The 22,646-nt window shown below is 32.9% G+C and overlaps 3 protein-coding genes across 4 annotated transcripts; all 3 read right to left on the minus strand.

Annotated features, from left to right (window-relative positions):
- Positions 1-132: 132 nt before the first annotated feature.
- Positions 133-5,300, minus strand: LOC115456215 (potassium/sodium hyperpolarization-activated cyclic nucleotide-gated channel 2). Of its 2 annotated transcripts, XM_030185184.2 has the most exons (9): positions 5,194-5,300; positions 4,464-4,680; positions 4,120-4,291; positions 3,489-3,794; positions 2,895-3,096; positions 2,198-2,289; positions 1,944-2,129; positions 1,358-1,547; positions 133-1,089 (listed from the first exon to the last, which is right to left on the minus strand). In XM_030185184.2, the coding sequence occupies exons 2-9, from the start codon at positions 4,676-4,678 to the stop codon at positions 761-763; spliced, it is 1,692 nt and encodes a 563-aa protein (XP_030041044.1). In that variant the 5' UTR covers positions 4,679-4,680; positions 5,194-5,300; the 3' UTR covers positions 133-760. The 2 variants fall into 2 exon arrangements, with proteins under 2 accessions (XP_030041044.1, XP_030041053.1); XM_030185193.2 differs by lacking the exon at positions 5,194-5,300 and having other exon boundaries at positions 4,464-5,170.
- A 183-nt stretch (positions 5,301-5,483) lies between these two features.
- LOC115440302 (leucine-rich repeat-containing protein 39) lies at positions 5,484-9,686 on the minus strand. Its single transcript, XM_030164558.2, has 4 exons — positions 9,032-9,686; positions 7,198-7,348; positions 6,066-6,611; positions 5,484-5,716 (listed from the first exon to the last, which is right to left on the minus strand). Exons 1-4 carry the CDS (start codon positions 9,426-9,428, stop codon positions 5,590-5,592), a joined length of 1,221 nt encoding a protein of 406 aa, XP_030020418.1. The 5' UTR covers positions 9,429-9,686; the 3' UTR covers positions 5,484-5,589.
- Positions 9,687-11,256: 1,570 nt separating this feature from the next.
- On the minus strand, positions 11,257-16,642 carry LOC115440154. The gene is made up of 2 exons (XM_030164349.2): positions 15,759-16,642; positions 11,257-13,739 (listed from the first exon to the last, which is right to left on the minus strand). Exons 1-2 carry the CDS (start codon positions 16,444-16,446, stop codon positions 13,582-13,584), a joined length of 846 nt encoding a protein of 281 aa, XP_030020209.1. The 5' UTR covers positions 16,447-16,642; the 3' UTR covers positions 11,257-13,581.
- Positions 16,643-22,646: the final 6,004 nt, after the last annotated feature.

Below are 22,646 nucleotides of genomic sequence, written 5' to 3' on the forward strand. Positions count from 1 at the left end.
TAGTATAACATAATAGTTCCTTAACTAAATTAACTATATTGTTTTAATAAATAACTAATAAAATGTTACCCTTAATAAAACAAAAAAAGAAAATCTATTTCAATGCTTATAACATTTTAACTAACATAATAAAGAGGTACTTATAATAACTAAACCGAAAATTCGTTATGAAAAACAAATATAAACTCGTACTGTTCGCGAAAGAATAGTGGCCTTGGACGTTGACGGCTATTCACGTCGTGTATATAGTGGAACTATTATTATCGATATGTGCGTAGCAAAAATTCATCTTACAACGCATGATTTTTCAGACCTGAGAATCTATTTGTAGGAGTGAGAATATACTAATATCAATGTGTATTATTGTATGTGGAGTATTCCTTTATTTATACACTGTTGAGCAAAATTAAAAAATATAATTTTTAGAAGTTGAATATTAGTATATCGCCCGATAGGTCGCCCTTATCACATCATGGGACTAACATTATAGGCGAAAAGTGGGTGTCATGGCTGCGCCTTTGCATACCCCTTCGGGGATAAATGCGTGATGCGTGTGTGTATAAAAGTAGAAATCCAAAGGCTTACACGTTTGGCAAAAAAAATGTTTAAATTGACACAGGTTTTTTTAGTGTCAATATTTTATCGTTAATTGATATAGCAAACGATATGGGTATAAAAAAACAAGCTATAAGTCTATGCTTAGTACCAATATTTTCATAATCAAACAATTACCCTTCGTTACATAATATTCAGAAAGAACTCATTCTCTCATCTTTCGTTCCTGGCCTATTTTGATCTCAGTCTTATGATGCTCATCCAGCACACAAGTTCTTTCGTACCTATTTGTCGCTACTTTCTTTATATCTTCATACACAGTTGGGTAGCACGCGATGGAACTATCAAAGTCTTCTCGATCGAGTCTAAAGAGTTCACAATTAGTGACTGCGACTGCTGAAGCCGTTCGGAAATGATGCTTCATGACTAAAGCAATCTCGCCGAAGAAATCCCCATCTTCTAGATGACATATTTCTTTGCCGGACTCTGAGTATATTGCAACAGTTCCTCTGTCGATGAAGTAGAGACAATCACCTAAAAAAAAATACTTTTCATTGTCATAAACTTACTCATGAATTTCCTAGACTGTTCTTTATTTAAATCTAAATCTGACTAATGCTTTTTATTTGTGGATTTATCGACCAGACAAGAAGAAACATAAATCGTTTAATATATAAAAATCAAAGTATATGAAGTATCTATTTACCTAAACACTAAACATGCTAGGGTGTGTTACTTTGATTCATATACTGACTTTAAGAAATAGTCTATTGAACTAAGAAACAGATGAAGTCACACTCACCAACAGTATTTATTTTAAATATAATATCGCCAGTGATGAAAATAACGATGCGTAGCTTGAGCCCGATCTGCAGAAGCAGAGCCCTGGGCAGTTGCTTCAGAAACTCCAGCTCGCTTACCAACTGCCTCCCGGCGTGCATTATAATGTCCTGGCGCAGTTGGCCAGACACGCAGGCTAACAAACGGGACTCCTGAGCGATGTAAGTTATTACTGCCCTTGTTTTGTCGAAGATGATTGCAGAACAGCTTTTAAGTATAGGTTACATATAAAATTTTGGGTAAATCAAATACTAACCGCCTATTGCAATATAAAAACGTCATCGCTCTTTTTTCATCGATAGCGAAAATGGACCAATCAGAACGAAGTTTTTGACACCATTATGAATGACTTATTTTGATTGGTTTCATGGGATCGGATTGAAGATTAAGATTGAAATCCTACTGAATGTGCCCGTAAATGACTGAATCAAAAGGTTTTATATAGTAGAGATTTTTTATGAACAATTAGATCGGTGTAGTGTTTTCCGTACGCTTCCGAAGTATTATAGTACGTAATTTTAAGTTGTTAGTAAACCTCTGCTACTTACCACAAAAAAATTAGACTGGAATCGTATGGCGTAGAATTTTAGTATCTTGCTTTTAATTCTCGGCGGGAATTTCCTTTGATTCATGTAGTTCTCAATTTGTTTCGTCATGATATAGTATCTGGATCGCGCTGATTCGAATCCAAAAAGCGATACCACATATTTTAAGGCGCAGTGGAATACTAGAAGCTGGAATTTTTATGTTTTTATTATTCTGTCTCTCTAAAACAATTTAAATTAAGTCGACGTTAAATTACCTTAGCGATGAGCCAAGACACGACAAAAAAATCTTCAAAACATCCATCTTGCTTTAAAAGGTTAAGATTTGAATTCTTTCTTAACAAACCAACTGGAAATATTTTTATATAGGAATTACATTTTCTTTTCTGTGCATTTTAGTTGAGGAAGGTAAACTAATATTAAAAGAGATTAGGGTTTGTAAAATTGTAGAGGGTAATTGCTAGAATTACAGCCGTTTTCAATAAACGATCCCAATTTCAATGTTCAATCCGATGACGAGAATGAACCAATGTATAAATAATTTGTAAGTATGTCAAATAGCGTTGTTCTGATTGGTCCATTTTTTAAAAAGATTGAAAAAAAGGATTGGAATTGTTTATTGAAAATGTAAGTATATCAAACCTAAACATCTACCATAAAAAAAAGAGTCTATGGTATGAATTTAACTTTAATACATTTTTATTCAACTTATTGGTTAAGCAATTTCACGGAGAAAAAGAGATACCGTATAAAACTATAGCCAATATTTATAACTACTGTCATATCAAAGATAAATTCAATGATACGTAACAACAGAATTATAAAAAAAAAAACATTGTCTCTGGTCTGCTCTGTATTGTCTCAACTAGATAATGTGTCGACATAAATTCTTATTTCTTCCATTTAAACTTCAACTACAAACGCATAACAAAAATTATAGGAAATTTCCATTACCTGCTCTGTCAAAAGCAAAAATAAATCGTGTAGTTGATGTGGCGTTCCACAATTTTCCTATAGATATCCATGAACAAGCCCTAGGACTTATTGGTGCAAATGTGCCTTCGATTATGTACTCCGTCGCGAATTGGTAGTAAATATTCCATGACAAGTATGAAATTATAAAGGCGAATATTTCAATTACTGATTTTTTGAATATCTGCCAAGAAAATTATTTATATTTAGTTATTTATAACTTTTTTTGTTGACATGTACATCGGAAAAAAAAATATATAATACGAGAAAACAATTACACGAGCCTCTTCTGGTGCGTTTCTTTTACATCTTGTATAATATCTTTTAGTAAATTTTAATAAAATTATTTTGAATATGCTAAAGTTTTTAACAGAACAGAATCCTACTACAGTACATAATCAATAAAACGTTTCTAATAATTCTTATTGAAATGAAATAATTAATTTGAACCTGTAAAATTTTATACATTATTGAGATGCCAATATTAACTCTACCATCAGTTCGCAAACTCTCACCAGAGAAGAACGGGCGAGAAGGTGTTATGCTTTTCAAAATCACTTTAAGACATAGACTTACCTCTATCTTCATAACGGTCAAAACATTATTCAAATACATAATCAGTATCGGCATCCGTAAAACCTTCATAGAAACAAGGATCAAATGCGGCGTCACATTCTTCATATCCAGCAGTGATGGCAAGAAACAGACTGATGACATCAGATCCACTAAGAACCAAGTGCTAGTGTACTTCCGAGCAATCTTTTTTAGGTCCAACACCGTATGCTTGCACGAGACTCCTTCCACATACCCGGTGAAGAAGTTAAAGAGCACATTCAAGATATACATGATGTCCAGGATCATCATCATACAATCGTGTAAATCCTATAAGTGGTTATTTAAAATATACTTTATTATTATTGGGCTTATGTATTTTTTAACATAGCCAAGCTATAACTATTACTGAATAATTGAAACGTCATGGGAAATTGGCAGTATTCATTTTTATGGGACCATTCTTATAATAAAAAAATATATAATTTTGTTTGTGCTAATATGTTGAAATAACTGAAGAGATTTTTAAACCGATTTTTACGTAACTCCGGGAGATATAGAGGATATTCATATTAATTTCAATAAATATGATTGAGAAGATCTATCAGACATCGTTTGAGTATCACATAAAAACCTTAATTTATGTAATTATTACCTCGTCATCGGGCACCGTCTCGCTATAATGAACTGCCACGAGAGCGTTGGACGACAACATAAAAAAAACAAACACAGCTTCTAACCAAAACCGTAGTTTGCTATACGGATGCACGGAAAACGGGAAAAACATATATTGACGATATTTCTCCGCACATAACGCTGCGTACGATCTGAAAATCGTGTAATTTCCTTTCGTAAATGATGCAAGCACACTCAGTAGTTTCTAGGAATATATACATTTCTACTAAATAGCGGGAAAAGCGTTGGGTTCAGAGTGTTCGATCAAAATGTATAATTCCAGATAAATGTGTATAGCGAATATAGTATTAAATAAGTAAATACCTGTACATTTTTTGAGCTCTAATATCGTCAGCATCAACGGTGGTCACATCCAAATATAACTTCCGGAGTTTGTTGCATTTGAATTTAAAAGGCGTTAGTTTTTCATTACTCAGATTACATTGATGTCCTTGGAAATAACCTCTTGATATCATTACATTTACTTTCTCTTCGGTTTTCTTCTCAGTTTTAGTATTTTCAGTTTTATCGGAATCCATCACTAGGAGCAAAATGTATTGCAATTCCAATTTGTTGTGTTTGACGCAATGAGTATTTATTATAATAGATGAGGAAAGGTTAGTCGTATCGTTTAGGCAATTTTGCCAATGTTTGAAGAACAGAAGGGAAAATACGTAGAATTGTAACGCTCTTTGGAAAAATATTTTGGTAAAAAATAAATTCACGATGCTCAGTGCTCACGTCAGTTAAAATGACAGAATTCAGAACAATAATTAAATCTGACAGAGCGACAGACATGAAATTTAATATAGGATTTACTTGGTCAGACTTTTACCGTGTAATAATCTTTATAAAAGGTACAGTTAAGTATGTTATTTTCACAGTCCACAAATACCGCATGCGACAAGTTCACTTTTTTGTAATTGAGCAAAAAACTTTTATAAACATGTTCAGATAGCGCCCGAATTTAGTCGTTCGCTTTACTTTACTTCTTCTAAAATATAACTTTGAGTCCAGATTTTAGTCACCTGTAGACAATATAGTATTTACTTACGACTGTTGGCATTAATAGATCCTAAAAAATCGTCCCCTGTAAATCTCACACTACAAGGGTTCTAATTAGAATGATGACAGAATTACAGACTAATATGCCGATATTCCCTTTTTGAAATTTACAATAAATAGGTTTTAATGTGTCATGAATTAAAAAAAAAATTATGGACATACCTACCTACCATCTTCTTAAATGTAGCGACTGGAATTAATATTTCTGCGATTTCATTTTCAAATGTCGTTAATTAAAAATAGTAATTACATTGACACCATAACACATCAAATTACAACTCAGTTAAAATAGTTTATTTATTTAAATAACAACAAACGTAGACTAGATCATATTATAACAACCAAAATCATTAAGAAACATTGCTCTCTCCTGGTAGCAGATACTTCACGAATCTCCAAATAATGTCCACGGTATCGTTACTTTTCCACATTTCCATAAATCAGCACAAGATTTGGAACAGAAAGCAGCGCTGAGTATCACCTCTTCAGTATTGTCAATGAGTATTATTTTTCTAAAAAAGAGAAAACGTATTAATTCGAATTATTATTAATCCATCGCTTGCTGTACAATCGACTGGATAACAAATTATAATAAATTTTCTCCGATACGAACATTAATTATATGGTTTAATTTATCTACTTTGATTTATAGCTCATTAAAATCTGGTCGAGGTCTAACTAATTTTGAGGGAATGGTTAGGGAATTTTAAAAACCTTGTGTAATCCGGTAGTTATATTGAATTTAGGATCATGAAATTGAGAGCCACAATTATTTATCGAAATTTCGACCATCGTGGCACTAAACTCTTGCAATTTTAGTGTATAATAAAAAAAAGTATTAGGAACGCAGAGAATACATACCCAAGACAAAATTCGTAATAAACATAGTCAAATATAGGTTTTTTGCAGTCGACGTTCTCACATCTTGTTATTGGTCCATTCATAAGTTCAGATTTCAGAAATATCGGTAAAAAATTAAAATGTTCTTCAATAATATCATCGGGTGTGAAGTAATTTCTTCTTCGTTTGAACTTTGTGTAATCGTCTGATTTGATTTCACCGCTGTGTTTTCTTTTATCTAAATTATGTTTTTCGTTTCTATTTATATTAAAACCTTCAAAGTTATTTTGTAAATTACTCAAATTGTTGTTATCTTCATACTTATGCTCCATGTTGTTAGAATAGATGCTAAAAGGCTGACTGCTGTTACTTTTAGCCTCGTCGTATAAGTATTGATAAAATATTCTTTTGCATACTTCAAACAGACTAGGCGGTGAAGAGTTCTTAGAATGTTTTACTACTCTATGTTGTGGTGGTAAATTTATCCTTATAGTCAAGTCTGAGTCTTGAATTTTCAACTGGCAACCATGTCCTCTTGAGTTCAAACCTTTTCTAATCTTCAAACAGCTGAAATAACAGGTTAACAAATGCAGTATTTCTAGCTTTTATAGTTATAATTTCAATCAAAAAATCTTTATGTTCCTCAGTAAATCAATACAAAATCAGAAAACAAGTAGTACTAATTACTAAATGCGGCGATAGCTTAATTGGTTGTGGAACGAAAAATGAATGTCTGCAGGTTCAAAACCCAAGGGCACACACCTGAATTTTTCAAATCATGTGTGTATTCCTTGTGAATTATCGCTTGCTTTAACGGTTAAGGAAAATATCGTGAGGAAACCTGCATACCTTAGAAGTTGTCTATCAGAATTTTGAGGATATGTAAAGTCTACCAATCTAAATCTAAGGCAGCGTGGTGGACTAAGTCCTAATCCCTCTCAGTAATAGAGGCCCGTGCCCAGCAGTGAGACAGTATATTAAATACAGGGCTGATATTATTATTAATATCTTAATTATAAAACAAAATTGCCAAGTAAATCCAATCCAAAATTCAAAGTTAGTCCTTAATGTTAATAAACCTCTTCTGATAGTGAAGCGAGCTTGGCAAGTAATCCCAAAGTCGTGTCAAGTTTCCGCTAACCTTACAACTTACCCTATATTAAGACTTCTAGTTTGCTGATCTCGAAACATATGATACCACAGTGAGTAAGGCATGTGAGTCAGCTCAGAGTTTCGCCAGAATCTGAACTCGCAGTGGTGATAGTTGTATACCGGCTTTTGTGGAAGCCATTGGAGTTTATTGTCTGCAAATCAACGCAACAGATACTTACTCTTATAAACTAATATGTGTAAAACGTCATTGCTTATAAACATATGCCCTTAAGCCTATTATAGAAAAGTGGTATTGGATTTTAGTCTGAAATTTGTGTCCGATATGGCGATAGGTTCGCCCCCTATCACACCATGGAAAACACATGACTGAAAGTGGGTGCCATAGTTGCGCCTCTGCCTACACCTTCGGAGATAAAAGTCTTTAGTGTGAGTTCTTAATTTAAATTTAGGTAATGAATTATTTAATTAATTCGTTTATATTTGACAAAATTAAAAGATCTAAATGAAGGTTTTACTAGAAAATAATAATCCATTGCGGCGAATAGGGATATAAGAATTAATAATGCCAAAAATTCAACAATAAAAACACTGTAAATCGCGATTGTCTCCAAACTATAAAACTTTTGTTATTACGTTCTTTAAGCCGACGATATGCATCTTACAAGTATAGGAATTATCGTCATAGCATAGACGTGCGCGCATCAATTTTAATTTCGTTTTCTATTATACACTCAGCAGCGGTTCGGTGGTGTTACGTAACGTCATTGCAAGTAGCCAGCAGGCCAACGACTAATATCAATCTATGCAATTGATCCCAAGCCCCACCTCCCAAACGTAGTAAAACATTTTTGCCAAGTTATTTTCACCCTTAGGGTGGTCGAGCGGGAACTTGGCCGATTGTACATAAGCATGCTCCCACATAAGTAGCTGAACAATTCAAAATTTTAAAACGCTTGTACACTTTTGTGTTCTTGTCAACACTTTTATTTTCATAACAAAAATAAAATATAAAGAAACAACATTTTTCAATTTGACTTAAAATGTAATATTTTTTGAATTTGTTCAGTTATTTTCGTGGCTGAATGTGCTAACAGCACAACAAACATTATTATCTAACAAATACAGGTCAAAATGGATTGTATTTATTACAGTCCCACACAAGTCTTGTTCAGTGGAAATTGTTTTAGACTTGTTTATTTACAAAGGTAATGAGAAGGAAATACTGCGAAAGCATTGTTTGATGGCTCGCGGATAGTGGTCAGCAACTATTGCCTCAGTCTTAAATAGGTCAAACGATACAATAAGGAAACGTTAAACTTGATTTACTGTTCGGTTGGTTATCGGCGCGGTGTAACTACAGTCTTCCGATGTTTTACGAGGAACACGCTAAAACTGGCTACCGAATCGAATTGCTTAAACGTCATTAGTGGGTCCTAATAAATTTTACACACACACTCACGCCTTTTATGCTCGAAAGGTAAGCAGATTCGCAACTAATGTACCTACTTTCCGCCGCGTGTATGCTGTCCCATGATGTGATAGGGAGCGAGCTTATCAACAAATCGGGCACAAATTTTAAGCTCACTTTGCCCGACCTGAGAATCAAACCCGAGAGCTCAGCACTACAGTCGTACCGTAATACAACTACGCCATCGGGGTAATCAATATACTTGAAATAAAGTAGTAATTTTTTATTTGCATGTGTGAAATAAATATAATATTTAAACACCTCTCAAAGATAAAAAGCATCTAAATAACATTTAACTATAAGATTTAAATTACTTATTCGTTCTTCAAACTTCAAATTTCACGCAGCAATATAAAACTCACGAGCTACCATCTCAGAATAATAATAAATAAACCCATCAAATTACCACAAACCGATAGGTACCGCAGATATCTCAATTCCGCAATCCTTAGCGGCAGCTCGCTCAGCTCGTTCTCATCCAATATAAGAAATTTCAAACACCTCACATCTCCAATCTCGTCGGGTATCCGCCTCAATCTATTCCCGCTAACATCCAAGCACTTGAGACACCGCAACTTAGATATCTCCTTAGGCAATTCCACTATATCATTACCGCTTATGTATAGACTCTCAAGATGTTCCAAGAGTCCAATATCCCTCGGCAAATGAGATATAAGATTTTCTTTTAAATATATATCAGTTATCGCTGATTCTTCACCTCGTATCTTTTCTATAGGAAATTCTGTGAAGCCTCGGTAATTCCAGTGGAGTACTGTGCTCGGTATTATTTCTTCGTAATTCATTATTTAATTTAGATTTGGTTGTTTACTGCGAAGATTTTCTATTCATTGTTTGTTTAGTCTTTGTTTTTTGTTTGTAACTGTCTCTAATTCTTGTTTAACACCATTTTTAATATAATTAACACTTGGATCTTCACAAATTGTTATGTAAACAAAATGTATTGGACGAATTCGACAAATACGCGGCGGGTTTCCCTTTATCCCGATTCATGAAGACTGCATCACGCTGCGAGCGAAGCGTGCGTGAATTATTTTTAAAACTATAACAAGGTCTTTGCTAAGATAACGTTTATTTTAGGTCTTTTCTTTATTACTCTCCCGAATTAGTTACATAATGAAATTGGTTATTGGACGGACGTCATATACTCAAGCTTGCATCTTTGAGGAGGAAGGCAGAGTTGCAGTTAGTAGGTACAACTATTGTGCGCTATTGTAATTACTTACTCATAAATAATATCTATAAACATATTATTAATACTTCTGACACATATGTTATTGCAGACAGAACACCATGAATCAATTATTCAGTTTTGAAAATCCAAATTTTCCTATAATTTTTTTCAGCTATCTCACGGCCATAAAAATTTCGGAAAGCATGAAAATATTCGCATACTTGAAAACGTGCGCAGGGTTATCGAAAAATTTAATTTTATTATTTTACAGAGTGAAAATAAACAATATCGGTAATTAATTTTACGAAAATGCGTAAAGAATGCTGGCACTCGTCCAGTAAACAGTAAATGAACCTCGTCAGGTCGAGGACATTGAAGCTTATGTAGTAACATTGCAGACACCATTAATATTGATAATAAATTGTGGTCGTTGAAGTAAATATTCAAGGTTAAAAAAAAACAATTTGATATAAGACAAAATCAGTAAGCAAGATGTATTTATACAATCGTTGATGATAAAAATAAAAATCGTTGATGTTAAAAAAATAATCAATCATGCGTGAACGGATGGACCGATTTCACTATTTTTTTTGTTGGGTTTTTTATTGTCAGAAGAAGGTTCTTATGAAAGAAAAAAATCAAAAAATTGCGCGGAAAATTAGAAAATTTAAGAAAACTTAACGACAATATTAATTTTACATAACTGTCAGTGGTTTGAAATAACTGTCAGTGATCGACAGAATGCGCGCGTGCACATAGTTAAGACAGGACAACGTCTGTCGGGTCAACTAGTATGATATAAACCAAACTCATTAACAAAATGTGTTTCTACAATCGTTGATGCTAATAGAAAACAAACTACATATCCTAACAATAGACTTATCTTTACTTGATGTCATACCCATTTTTTATATTCTATTAGCGTCTAAACGATTTAAAAATTAAAAAAAAAACTTTGTTTATCACGTAGGCAAATCAAGTTGCACTTATGATACGTGAAAACAATTTATAAGACTAATTATTATTATTATTGAATAACACTTAAGATCACTTTTATAACTACGAACAATTTAAATTAGGGATACAAGGTGTAAGGTAAAACAAAGTAGCTAGCTCAGGTTGGCAGGTAGAGGGAAATTTAAGGCTAATTCGTCACGATCCTCACCGATGAGGACATGAGCTCTAGCCTAGCTAACCTACCTAAGTGCTAGCTAGTATACTAGCTACCTAAGTGCTTAAAAAGATTGTAGAAAGGCATCTTGTCTATGATAACACAGTTCAGTCCAGGAAACTTTGAACTGTGAATGTATTTTCAATCGATGGTTAGGTTAGGTTAGGTTAGTTGTTGTGTTGTGGTTAGATAAGTTGACGAGAGTGTAATCATGTCAAAATTTTCCAAAATCGTTAAATTATGACATGTCTCATTTAAAACAAAGATGTATCAATTGAAGAATATTTTTATTGAATCATAAATAATTTACATATAGACATTGAATCTTATCTACATACTAGACACTATAAAGTTATGAGTTTACAGTAAGTACAGAGTTTCAGACTTTGAAATAATTAATTATCTAATATAAGTACGTACTTGAAATACAATATTATCCATACTCATTTTAAAATCTTTCAATTGCAGTCCCCAAATTCCAATCATATTTTAAAATCGTTTTATAAATTACATCTTAACAATCTTTTCGCATTCTAAATGAGACTTTATATTATTTAAGATACAATACATTCTTCTACAATTAAATTCTACAAAGAAATTCTACATTTAAATTTAAAATAATATTTTCAGATTTACATTTAAAATGAATGTTTGAGCTTATAATGACTAGCGATAGAAGTCTAAATTATTTGTAGTAGTATAGTAACTGTACTATATGTTTATGAAATACGTGTTCATCAATGCTTATCGATTTAGAATTCAATTTAACGTCAAATAAGATATTTTTTTTATTAACAAATCTTAATCTTGTGTAAGTAAGTTATTATGATACCTATTGTATCTACATATAAAACGTATTTATATACATATATTTAAAATTCAAATATGTATTAAATTCTTACACTTGTTTCAATAGTATTTATTACAATAGATATTGTATTATATTTAGTATACAGAATCTTACCAAAGTATGTAATATGAAGAGGTCTTGTAAATTTAACACTAAATATTGTTTATTATATATTAGTGCCGTATATTTTGATTCTTTTAATGCTTAGTGTTTATAAGTATATAGTGTTTAAAATGTATTTACATACACATCTATTTACCTAAAAGACTAGATTCCAATGTCTTTATACCATTAGATATTATAAGGAAGGCCTCACCGCCGATTTTAATAAACTATCCGAATCGCTGTTCCGATCCATCGTGGAACAGGACCAATCAGAACGAAGATTTTTACATGCTTACAAATAACTTATTTTAATCTTTAGGAAACATTGATATTCATTGGCAAAATTATATTATGTGACTATTATTTCATATTAAGTATGTATTATGATAATTCTTTTCATTATGCATGAATAGGTTGTGCATGCAACCAAATTTTAATAGGTATATAGTCAACTAAATTAAATAATACAAAATTATAGCATATCTGTCGTCAATATAGAGAAATTGTCGTGTGTGCACACAAATTGGAATAAATTACAACACACACAAACATCCAAATTTATACATGAAAATGTTTTAATGTTTGAAGGAAGAGTAAATCGACTATATGGTTTTCAATTAACACATAGCTGTAATATGAAGTTAAGGCGTTTAAATTCATGTAGAAGATTGTAAAAGATTTAGATACAAGCAATTACATTAAGGCCCTTCCATCAAAAAACGTCGCGCGAATATTCAAAATTTATAACGCAGGTATAGAAATAAAATTACACATCATAACTCTGCAATATCTCTTTGCTTTGATATTGTTACATTAAATTCATAATAAAAATACCACTCAAATTTTGAATTTCGTGCTTCTCCTAAAATACACATTATTTTCATTTGCAGCCAATACTGTTAGACAGACAATTTATTGAAGAATATTTTATTAGCTTAAAATATTCACAAAGACGTGAAATTATTTTTTAAAGAAATTATTTGTTTGTGTATTTTCTGCTTGTAAAGTGTAAGCCACTAGGTACGGAAGGAATGCTCAAGGCTATTTAGTCGGTGAAGGTCCTTAATATATCTATCATAAAAAATCCATAAGTGCAATACGGTGCGATACTTCTTATAATATACAAACGTGTTACATTGACCTCATTGTAATGAAATTAGGTTAAACCATTAAAAACTTCTTAATAACATAATTTTTCATTTTCACAAGAACGATGGTCTCCACGATTTCCCCCAATATTTCGTCTCGTCAGTTATAGCCAAAACAACAGCGTTGATGGATTCTATTGAATCGTAAACTAGTCTAAATATTTGCACCAATGCTAAATCATTTACTCTTAAAACGTTCAGACGTAAACTTGCTTTAAAAAGTTCATAACCTAGTAAGAATGTCTATATTGGTACAAGAATCTAGTTTCATTACAAGTATATTTATCTACGAATCTATCACAATGGCTTTGATCGCATTTTCTATACAAACACGGCAATGTGACCCCATTGCATCTGATGGTAAGCTTAGTAGCTTCCAGATAGTGTCTCACAAAAAAATTAACCCTACCTAGTCGACAGAATTATGCCGGCCCATATGAAAGTATTCTTATAAACTAAATTTAAAACGGTTACCAACTGGTATATAGATTTAAAAACGTCTGATTATCCTTACGCGTCGACCTTTGCCATCTTCGTCATCGCTGTCGAAGGAGGGCTGCCGGTGTCCCAGCATCAGGGCTTGGATGTCAGGGTTCAGAGGCAGGGCTGGAAACGATGAGCGGCGAGCCATCGGTACTGGACGAGCTCCTGTGGGATAGAGAACTAATTTAGAAGTGAATTTCGAAATTGTAATATACCATTATACTACCATTGTTGGGATAGAGAAGTAATTTAGAAATGACTTACGAAATTGATTAGCTAATACTACCATTGTACTAAATATAAAGTACACTAAATAGGGATAAAGGATTTTATATCAAGATTTTGGAATCTACTATGGCTAGATATTATTTTGGTTTTGGTAAAAAAATGCGGTATGCACTAAGGTTATGTCTACGGTAGACTTGATACGAATGAACAAAAAAATCACCTACTTGTATAAGTTGAAGGCTTCTTATATTGGATAATATTATGATTTATTTTAAGCCTTTAGCTAGAAAGGTTCGTAATTGGTGTTCTTGAGTTTGAATTCAGAACATAATGCAAATATGCGACTTGCTAATGAATACTATGTTTGAATGAATGCATATTTTTATGAATTGAGAGATCTTATACTACTAATAAAAATAATGCTCTTAAAATCTACTTCCAAAACCTCAAATCTAAGTACTATAATGTATTTTCTATGGTACCTTTCAACAAACAATGGTTGTACCTATTTAAGGCATGTGAATTTAATCTAAGGATCTCCTTAGGATTGGCTATCTAGCCAGTCTTACTTATAAACTTGTGAAGAGGTGATTAAGAATTGCTTAAATATCTGTCAAAAACATCACCGGCTTCCTATTAAACCTTATTAAGAGGCAAGATGGCGGCTTTTGACTTACAGCTGATCCAGTTAATTTGTGTTTTAACATAGCTTTGCGATTTTTTTATAGATACGACTGAGCATTTGCAAGACAAGTATTAAAACTTAACCATCACTATAGCTGGCTTCCACGGCTCAGATGAACATTTTCTACTCAATTATATTAATTAGCTTTTGCTTGGGACTCCGCTCACGTGAAAATGATTTTCCCGCTAGATGGAAGTCCCGCTTTATATTTTTTTCACCTATTGCACTCAAGATTAATGTATTTTGCTATTACTGAATACATTTTCTAAACCGATTTAGTAGTTTGTTCAAACAAAAACTCTTCAGTTTGATATATTGATATTGACTATTACTTACCCCATTATATAGAAAATATATATATGAAGCTATATACATTTCAAATCCCTTCAAGCTATTGGATAATGCAGTTATATCTAAAGCAGATAATTATACGAATGTGTCTGTGTATGAGCCCTTTGATTAATCATTTGGAAGGTCATTTGCTCAATAGGCTGATATAAATTGATTACAAAATAGAACTGTAGAAGCGTTCGTTTGTCACTGATTGTGGGTAATCAAAGAACAAAGGGTTTGAATTGATGCTGTGAAATATTGCAAATAGCAATGTGCAATGGTTGTTTTGATAGCGATATAATAAAATATTATATCCCCATACTATTGATAAATATGTAATATGTATATCCCTACCAATAGGAAAATTCTTTCGTGTCTGCAATATAAATTAGAAATAGTAGTACAGATATTATGTAGCTAAAATTTTAAATCTACCTTGACTGTAAACATTTTGTATGTTGAGTTTATTCTCATAAATTAAATCATTTATGAATGTGTATTTTTGCAGATACTGATTAAAAATGTTTACAAGCAAAAAATTAACATCTAACACAATGTTGTGTATATACAGCTAAAACATTTTGAGTAAAAATATATTGTAATAAGCCGTAAGCAAGAAAAAAAATATTTTACTGTTTAACATAGCATATACACTAAAAGAAACTACAAAACAAATATGCAGCTATATCTACAAGTGTGAGCAACATTGATTACCTGAAAACCTTTTTCAGTCGTCAGACAGACCTTGTTACGAAACAGAGAATTTAAAATAGTGACAGAAGAGATAGACACTGAAAAATATTAAATAATAAACATTTATTCGATTTAATTATTTAATCAATTAAATAGCAGACTTGCAATGAATTCATAAATTACTTTCGAGTTTAGATACACGTTGATATAAAAAATAAATAGGTTTATAAAAATTAATAGCGTACCGAAAAGTTTGGCTACTGACTGTCTTTTGACCAGCCTTGGTTCCGCAGCAGTCTCGGCGGTGGATGCAGGAGCTGATTCCGTCAGGCTCTTCCTGTCACTCAGATACGAATTTATGGACTCGCCTCGCGTATACGGCCTGCTTTGACGTCGAGTCTTCTTCTCTTCCTCATTATTCACAATATTTTCTGCGATTTGAAACAACTGAAGACCAAACTTGCTCGATTCACGCCTCAAAGTTTTCTTGTTAGCAAACTCCGCCAATGACTGCCGTCTTTCTCCTTCTGGGTGCAATTTTCTTCTAGCTCTTTCTTCTTCCTTCACCTTCAGTACGTCTAGAACGGCATTCAGTACCAAAATAACAAGAAAAACCGTGATGCCGATGACCGTGATGGTATTGTTGTCGGCACTTAATTGTTCTCTTTTATCTCTCTGTTTTATATCCGGTTTCTCGGTGAATATTTGAAGAACACTGCATGCATCTTTAATGTACAATGGAATGGCTTTCTTCGCTTGAGTTTTTACCTGAGATAAGTTTTTCGTTCTGGCCTCCGATGGGGTGACAGCCGCTTTGTCGTATTTATCGATCTCTTTTTCTTGCACATTCTGCTTCATAAGCCACATTTGAACACTGTACATACAGTATACGATAACGAATATAATAAAGAGGAATACCCTGCGTTCGTTCATGTTTACATCTCAGAATCACTGGTTTGTTTTGACATGGAACCGCGCGTGCGTGTTTCTGCTCACTCACTGCCCGATATTATTTAAAAGCGGGTGGGAAATGGATGATTAATGTTATTTTTACGTTTTTGTGGGTATTTTAACGTGTATTTAGTGATGTTTGCGACGTGTAAGTGGTTGGCGGTGTGATGTCGCGGTTTGTAGAGGTGAGCCACCCTCTGCGCATGTGCGAAGCGGTCGGGGCGTCAGGGACGACTTTGTTTGTGTTGGCTACTGTACACACCAACACTAACCAGATATGATGCTTTTGATTCTTATAGATTTTTATCTTTATGAGATAATGTTTATGTCTGCTGTATATGTAAAATACTATAGTAATAGCGAGGTGAATGTAATGCAGGATTTAGAACGAACATTGAGTGTATCAGAATTGTAAAAATATTTTTCATAGTTTATGAAATTAACCTATATCATAATCTATGGTACGATTTAGCAAAGATATTTATTTGATTTCTTAACTTTTACACAAGATTGTCTAATTTGTAAATGTCTAATAAATATACATAGATATATTTCCATTAATACAAAATAATTATAATAATCTCTGAAGGCAGAGGCCGAAGTAGTCCACATACATCCAATATAGGCAAATAAAATAAATCCGTCCCATAATATTACATAAGGCGCATATTTCCTTGTAAGACTAGATTACAATAGCAATTCCAGGTAACGGGTGGATTCTCTCAAAAAATATTTTTGTTGCTCAGCCTGAGAGTGGAATTTGGAACCTTATGAGCTAGGGTATACAGACCAAGTACGCTGCCAATGTGCCACTGAAGTTATAAATGTCCCTATATTGGCAAGTCAACGTTTGAAATAATTAAATATAATATTAATAATAATAATATCAGCCCTGTATTATATACCGTCCCACTGTTGGGCACGGGCCTCCTCTACTACTGAGAGGGAATAGGCCTTAGTCCACCACGCTCGCCTAGTGCGGGTTGGTAGACTTCACACATCCTCGAAAATTCCTACTAAAGAATTTCTCAGGTATGCAGGTTTCCTCACAATGTTTTCCATCACCGTTAAATCAAGCGATAATTCACAAAGAATACACACATATTATGATAGTAGTATACTATAATATAATATTAGTATTGTGATAATTAGGTATAACAATATAATATAATAGGCTTCGGCGACGTGATGTGTCTTTCCCGCTTGCAGTCTCTTAAATTCTGTAGCAACAGATGGTGCCATCTGTATTTATTTACGATGCCAAAAAAAATAATAAAAATAACTTTTATTATACCCATGGGAGGAAAAATACCGGGATAATGCATGTGTTAATGCACATTCCATGCCGCTACAAATGGTATGTCTACAATTAACATCTGGATGCAACAGAACCTCTTAACCCTCAACGGTAAAAAAACTAAATACTTATGTTTTCACAAGACCGCTGCCTCACAACCGTCCTTGTCAAATATCCTAAAAATCCACAATAATTGTAAACAGATCAACAACTGTAATTGCGACACATTAGAACAGGTCGACACCATAAAATATTTAGGCGTTGTTATCGACAAAAACTTGAATTTTAAGGCCCACATTGAAAACTTATCCAAACGTATAAGAAAAACATCACCCATTTTCAAAAACTTAGAAATTATGCTAGCCACACAACACTTAAACTTATATACACAGCCATTTGCCAATCAATCATCACCTATTGTATTTCTATTTGGGGAAGTGCCACTAAATCTAACTTACTTCTTGCAGAGAGATCACAAAGATCAGTTATTAAAATAATGTTAATGAAACCTTTCAGATATTCAACTCAAAGCTTATATAAAGAAGCGAAGGTCTTAACTGTGCGTCAACTTTTATCCTCAGAAACTGTTTATATACCCATAGACACCTTTCAAAATTAGAAAGTTTACCCACTTTGTCTCAGAAAAGAGTCTTTCGATTGCCATTGCCTAGCGTACACACTTCCTTTGGACGCAGATTTGGTGAGTTTCTTAGAGCTCACACTTATAACTCAGTACTAGGATACTGCAATCTTAAAGGCATTTCAACACGAGAAGCTAAGTTAACGATTACAAAGTGGCTATTGTCGTTAAACTACACAGAAACTGAAAATATTTTAAATATCATAAGATAATTTAACTTTAAAAGCAATTTAATGATCTCAAAATAAGTCTGATAGATATATATTAGTTTACACCTAAATTTTATGTTAGTTTTAATATAAGGATTATAAATTTAAAATAGATATAAATTAAGTGAAATATAAAAACAAAAAAGTAAAGAACATTATTTAAATTATATTATATTCATATTTTGGTCCCCAAGATACAGGCATTGCCTAGTTTGGGGCCCCCTGTCAATTGTTTTGTTTTAAATTAGTTATAAGCACTAACATTACATACTAATAATAATTTAATTAAGTATTTATGTGTTCCTATTTGTTATTTTGTTTGTGCAAATAAAACATTTATTATTATTATTATTATTATAGGTCATGGTCTACCCATGTGTCAAATTCCATTTAAATCTGTTCAGCCGTTTTTGCGTTTACGTCTAACAAACATCCAAATATGTTCACAATCTTTCGCATTTATATTAGTAAGATAACATAAATCATTCTCTTTATTAAAAACATGAAAGTCACTCTTCCAGAACAGTGATCAATAATTTAATAAAACTAGCGACTCGCCCCGGCTTCACGCAAGCAGCAGGGCATATTATGCTTACATTTTTTTTGTCTTACAAATATTAATGTATTATACACAGTAACCCTACCTCGTGAATCACTTCATCCAATTGAAAAATAGTATTAAAATATGTTCAGTAGTTTTTGAATTTATTGCGTTCAAACAGATGTAGCAAGAGATTTTTTTTTTAATTATTTAAAATCTATTTAAACAGCGAAAAGGACGATAAGAAGATCAAAGAAAAGATGATAACAGAGGCGATTAAATAAAGGAAATCAAACAGATAATATTATGACTTTAATAAGAAATGACGGAAGAATTCCTCGCACCGACCCCAAATAATTCAGAACTAGGTCAAAAAGGCGGTCATAATTTATTTTCTCTTTTATCAATTTAATTTAGCATCACTCTCGACGTTTCCATATCGGTGATAACAGATTGCATTAGTTATCATATTGATTCCTGCAATATTGTTTTCGCAGAAAAATAAATGCATGTTCATTGAAATACAGACAAATGAAATCAATGAATGGCTGATTTTTCAATTAATATAAAAGTTATTCGTACGTTAAAACAAACGAACAAATTAAAAATGACATTTCTATGATTACAGTTGTTCAATTATCTCACTTTAATGCTCATTCAATTCATGTATTTGATAAGTACCTATTATCTGAGAATTGAAAATCAACCCTCAGTATACGTTTATTTAAGTTGTCATTGGAGCATGGAAATATATGAAAAACATGGCAGACTGTGACGGTCAACGGTTGCTAATATAAGTTGTTACCTTGAAGTAGTAACAGTGACTTTATAAGATATTTTCTAGACGTATGTATAATATTATCAAATAAAGCTTTAAAAAAAGCGGCGATAGACTTGTAGGCTATGGAACACACTGCCGAGACGAATGTCCGCAGCTTCAAAAACCCAAAGGCACATTGGTTTTTCGAAAATGATGTGTGTATTCTTTGTAAATTATCGCTTACTTTAACGGTGAAGGAAAACATTGTGAGTAAACCCTCACAGGTATGCGGGTTTATTTAGGATTTTGAGGGTATGTGAAGTCTACCAATCTAGTCTAGTGGTGGACTAAGGCCTAAACCCTTTCAGTAGTAGAGGGGCCCATGCCCAGCAGTGGGACAGTATATATTACAGACCTGATATTATTAAATTATTCTTATAAGCTATCAAAATATTATCAGTATTAATAGTCAAGTATAAAGTACCAACTGTTACGAAAGACGCGTCCTCTTATAGAATAATATGATAATAGCTTTACTCGTGGCTTTTTCCGCGAAAACGTTCCGCTATATATAGCGGGAATACGTCCCTGGGTTAAAAATTAACTTATTTTTACCAGAGTTTCATCCAATCTCCATACCAAAATTTATCAAAATCAGTGCAATGGTTTAGCAGAGATACATAATAGACAAAGTTCTATTAGCATTTATAAAATAATTATGGAAGTATGGATGAGTAACTGATTTAATTCGAACTGTACCTATGTTTTGACGTTACACGCCTCCGAACAAAATTGATCCGACGTTTCGAAGACTTTGCAGCCTTCATGGTCACAGGGGGGGACTGACTGACTGACCAATACCGCGATAGAATCCGAAAATTAGTTTAATTTTAATGTCTAACATTCGCGTAAACATAAGAAATCAAAATTGATTATATTACTTGGTGTGGCTTTACTTTATGGACGGCTAAATATAAATATTTATATTTTCACTGAGTTAAAACTTGGTCTTTAACTTCTTCAGTTTCATTATAATTCGTAGTCTGTTTATCATTATATTCTTATCTCTATATAATGCCAATATAAGGTAATTGTTGTTTAACATATAAATATAAGAGTTATGTTTTATTTACATTAACATTAAGATAAGTTTACAAGATAGCTTAAAACTACAAATAAAATAATGTCACTAATCAGGGTATCGACTTTTGTATACCAATTTAACGTTAAAAGTACTAACCAAAGTACTTAGGAAAAGTCCATTAAGTATAACGTATAATTGTACGGAGCACTAAATGATACTCATCTACATATTCGAACGTATTTCTATTATTTCGCATCAATCCGTTCCGGCAGATTTAATTGTAGACGAACTGTTTGGCTACATTTGAAATTCTACTCTATCGTTCAAGTGTTTAGGTTTAAATCAACGCAGGGCTCGGGAAACGCATTTGCGGCGCTAATCGCATTGCGTGCAACGTTTAGTGATGAATTCCGGAAATGATTTTGATGCTCTGTTTCGGCACAAACATAAATATGAATGGATCTATCGTCGGATTAACAAGCTTAGTGGCTGTTATGCGATTTACGTATTAATGGAACATCATTTCTATTGTAACGTCCTATAAATAATGGTATTCGGAATCAAATTTTAGAATCAACGTTAGTATTGTGAATTGACTATTAGATAACAATCTGGTGGTAGGATATATTTTATATTCTCCCTGATAGCGACCACCGTACACTAGGTGTTAAAGCCCGATATAGTGGCTCACGTAAGTATGTCGCGTTTCGGTATCAGCCTGTTTATATCCGGTTTCAATAGGCCGGCATAATTGAGTCGACTGTTGAAGGGTAATCTCTTCTCAGTCGATATTCTATTTGATCCCATTCCTTTTACCATCAGGTGCAGTGGGTGACCCCACTTTTTCTTTGCGTGAAAAAAAAAATAATCAGTCTTCAACTCGATTCCGAGGATGAACCAATAAAAATAACTCATTTGTGGGCAATTCAAACAAGTTTGTAAAACTGGCGCGTTCAACACATTCTCATAGTGGGTGAGTGAAGCATCGAAAAAAACGTCAGTTGTCATGACAACGCAATACTCACCCATCAACAAAGTAAAAAATATAGCATGATGTTTTATTTGCACCTTTATTCCCGTGAATTATAACAATAATATACATTTTTAACATTCTGTGTAAAATTGTATAGGTGTGTACTTAACTGTACACATGCCAGCTTATGTTACCTACGTGTAGATTGAATCCGCAGCCTTTCATTTCATACTTAGTTCCATTCTCTAGGGAGACTATCAACTAACGTAAATCTATTTAACTAAAACAACACAAGGCATACGCAATTATTAGTATCGCGAAAAACCACATTCTAACTAAAGCAAATAATAACCGAATTCAGTTATAAATCGTTAGAAGCTTTATGCGGTAATATACCAGATTGCCTATTGTCAGGATTATAGTTTAAAATTGAATGAACATTTGAAATCGCATTTAATTTTCAATTCCGCCATGCGATTTATAATACAATGACGTGTTCCATTTGTTTAGTTAATATAAATTCGAATATTTGGTATTCCAAATGAAGTATGATTATCCTGTTGTCTATTTGTTTGCTAATTAGTAGCAGTGCACATGGATGTGCACTGCTACTGTTTCAGTGTTGGAAAAAATTTACAATTTTTGTAACACGACTTATTTGGATTGATTTGCGAACTA

The sequence above is a fragment of the Manduca sexta genome, chromosome 14 (assembly GCF_014839805.1).
Source record: "Manduca sexta isolate Smith_Timp_Sample1 chromosome 14, JHU_Msex_v1.0, whole genome shotgun sequence".
NCBI lineage: Eukaryota > Metazoa > Arthropoda > Insecta > Lepidoptera > Sphingidae > Manduca > Manduca sexta.

What these genes read in the sequence shown, in the direction of transcription:
- LOC115456215 (XM_030185184.2), bottom strand. Translation starts at nt 4,678, where the DNA reads ATGGATTCCGATAAAACTGAAAATACTAAAACTGAGAAGAAAACCGAA. An exon ending in AGACGGTGCCCGATGACGAG is followed by an intron (nt 3,795 to 4,119) that starts GTAATAATTACA and finishes AACCACTTATAG; the next exon opens with GATTTACACGATTGTATGAT. An exon ending in ATTTAAAATAAATACTGTTG is followed by an intron (nt 1,090 to 1,357) that starts GTGAGTGTGACT and finishes ATTTTTTTTTAG; the next exon opens with GTGATTGTCTCTACTTCATC.
- LOC115440302 (XM_030164558.2), bottom strand. Translation starts at nt 9,428, where the DNA reads ATGAATTACGAAGAAATAATACCGAGCACAGTACTCCACTGGAATTAC. An exon ending in ACTAGAAGTCTTAATATAGG is followed by an intron (nt 6,612 to 7,197) that starts GTAAGTTGTAAG and finishes CTGTTATTTCAG; the next exon opens with CTGTTTGAAGATTAGAAAAG. An exon ending in TATTACGAATTTTGTCTTGG is followed by an intron (nt 5,717 to 6,065) that starts GTATGTATTCTC and finishes TCTCTTTTTTAG; the next exon opens with AAAAATAATACTCATTGACA.
- LOC115440154 (XM_030164349.2), bottom strand. Translation starts at nt 16,446, where the DNA reads ATGAACGAACGCAGGGTATTCCTCTTTATTATATTCGTTATCGTATAC. An exon ending in GTCAGTAGCCAAACTTTTCG is followed by an intron (nt 13,740 to 15,758) that starts GTACGCTATTAA and finishes TCTATCCCACAG; the next exon opens with GAGCTCGTCCAGTACCGATG.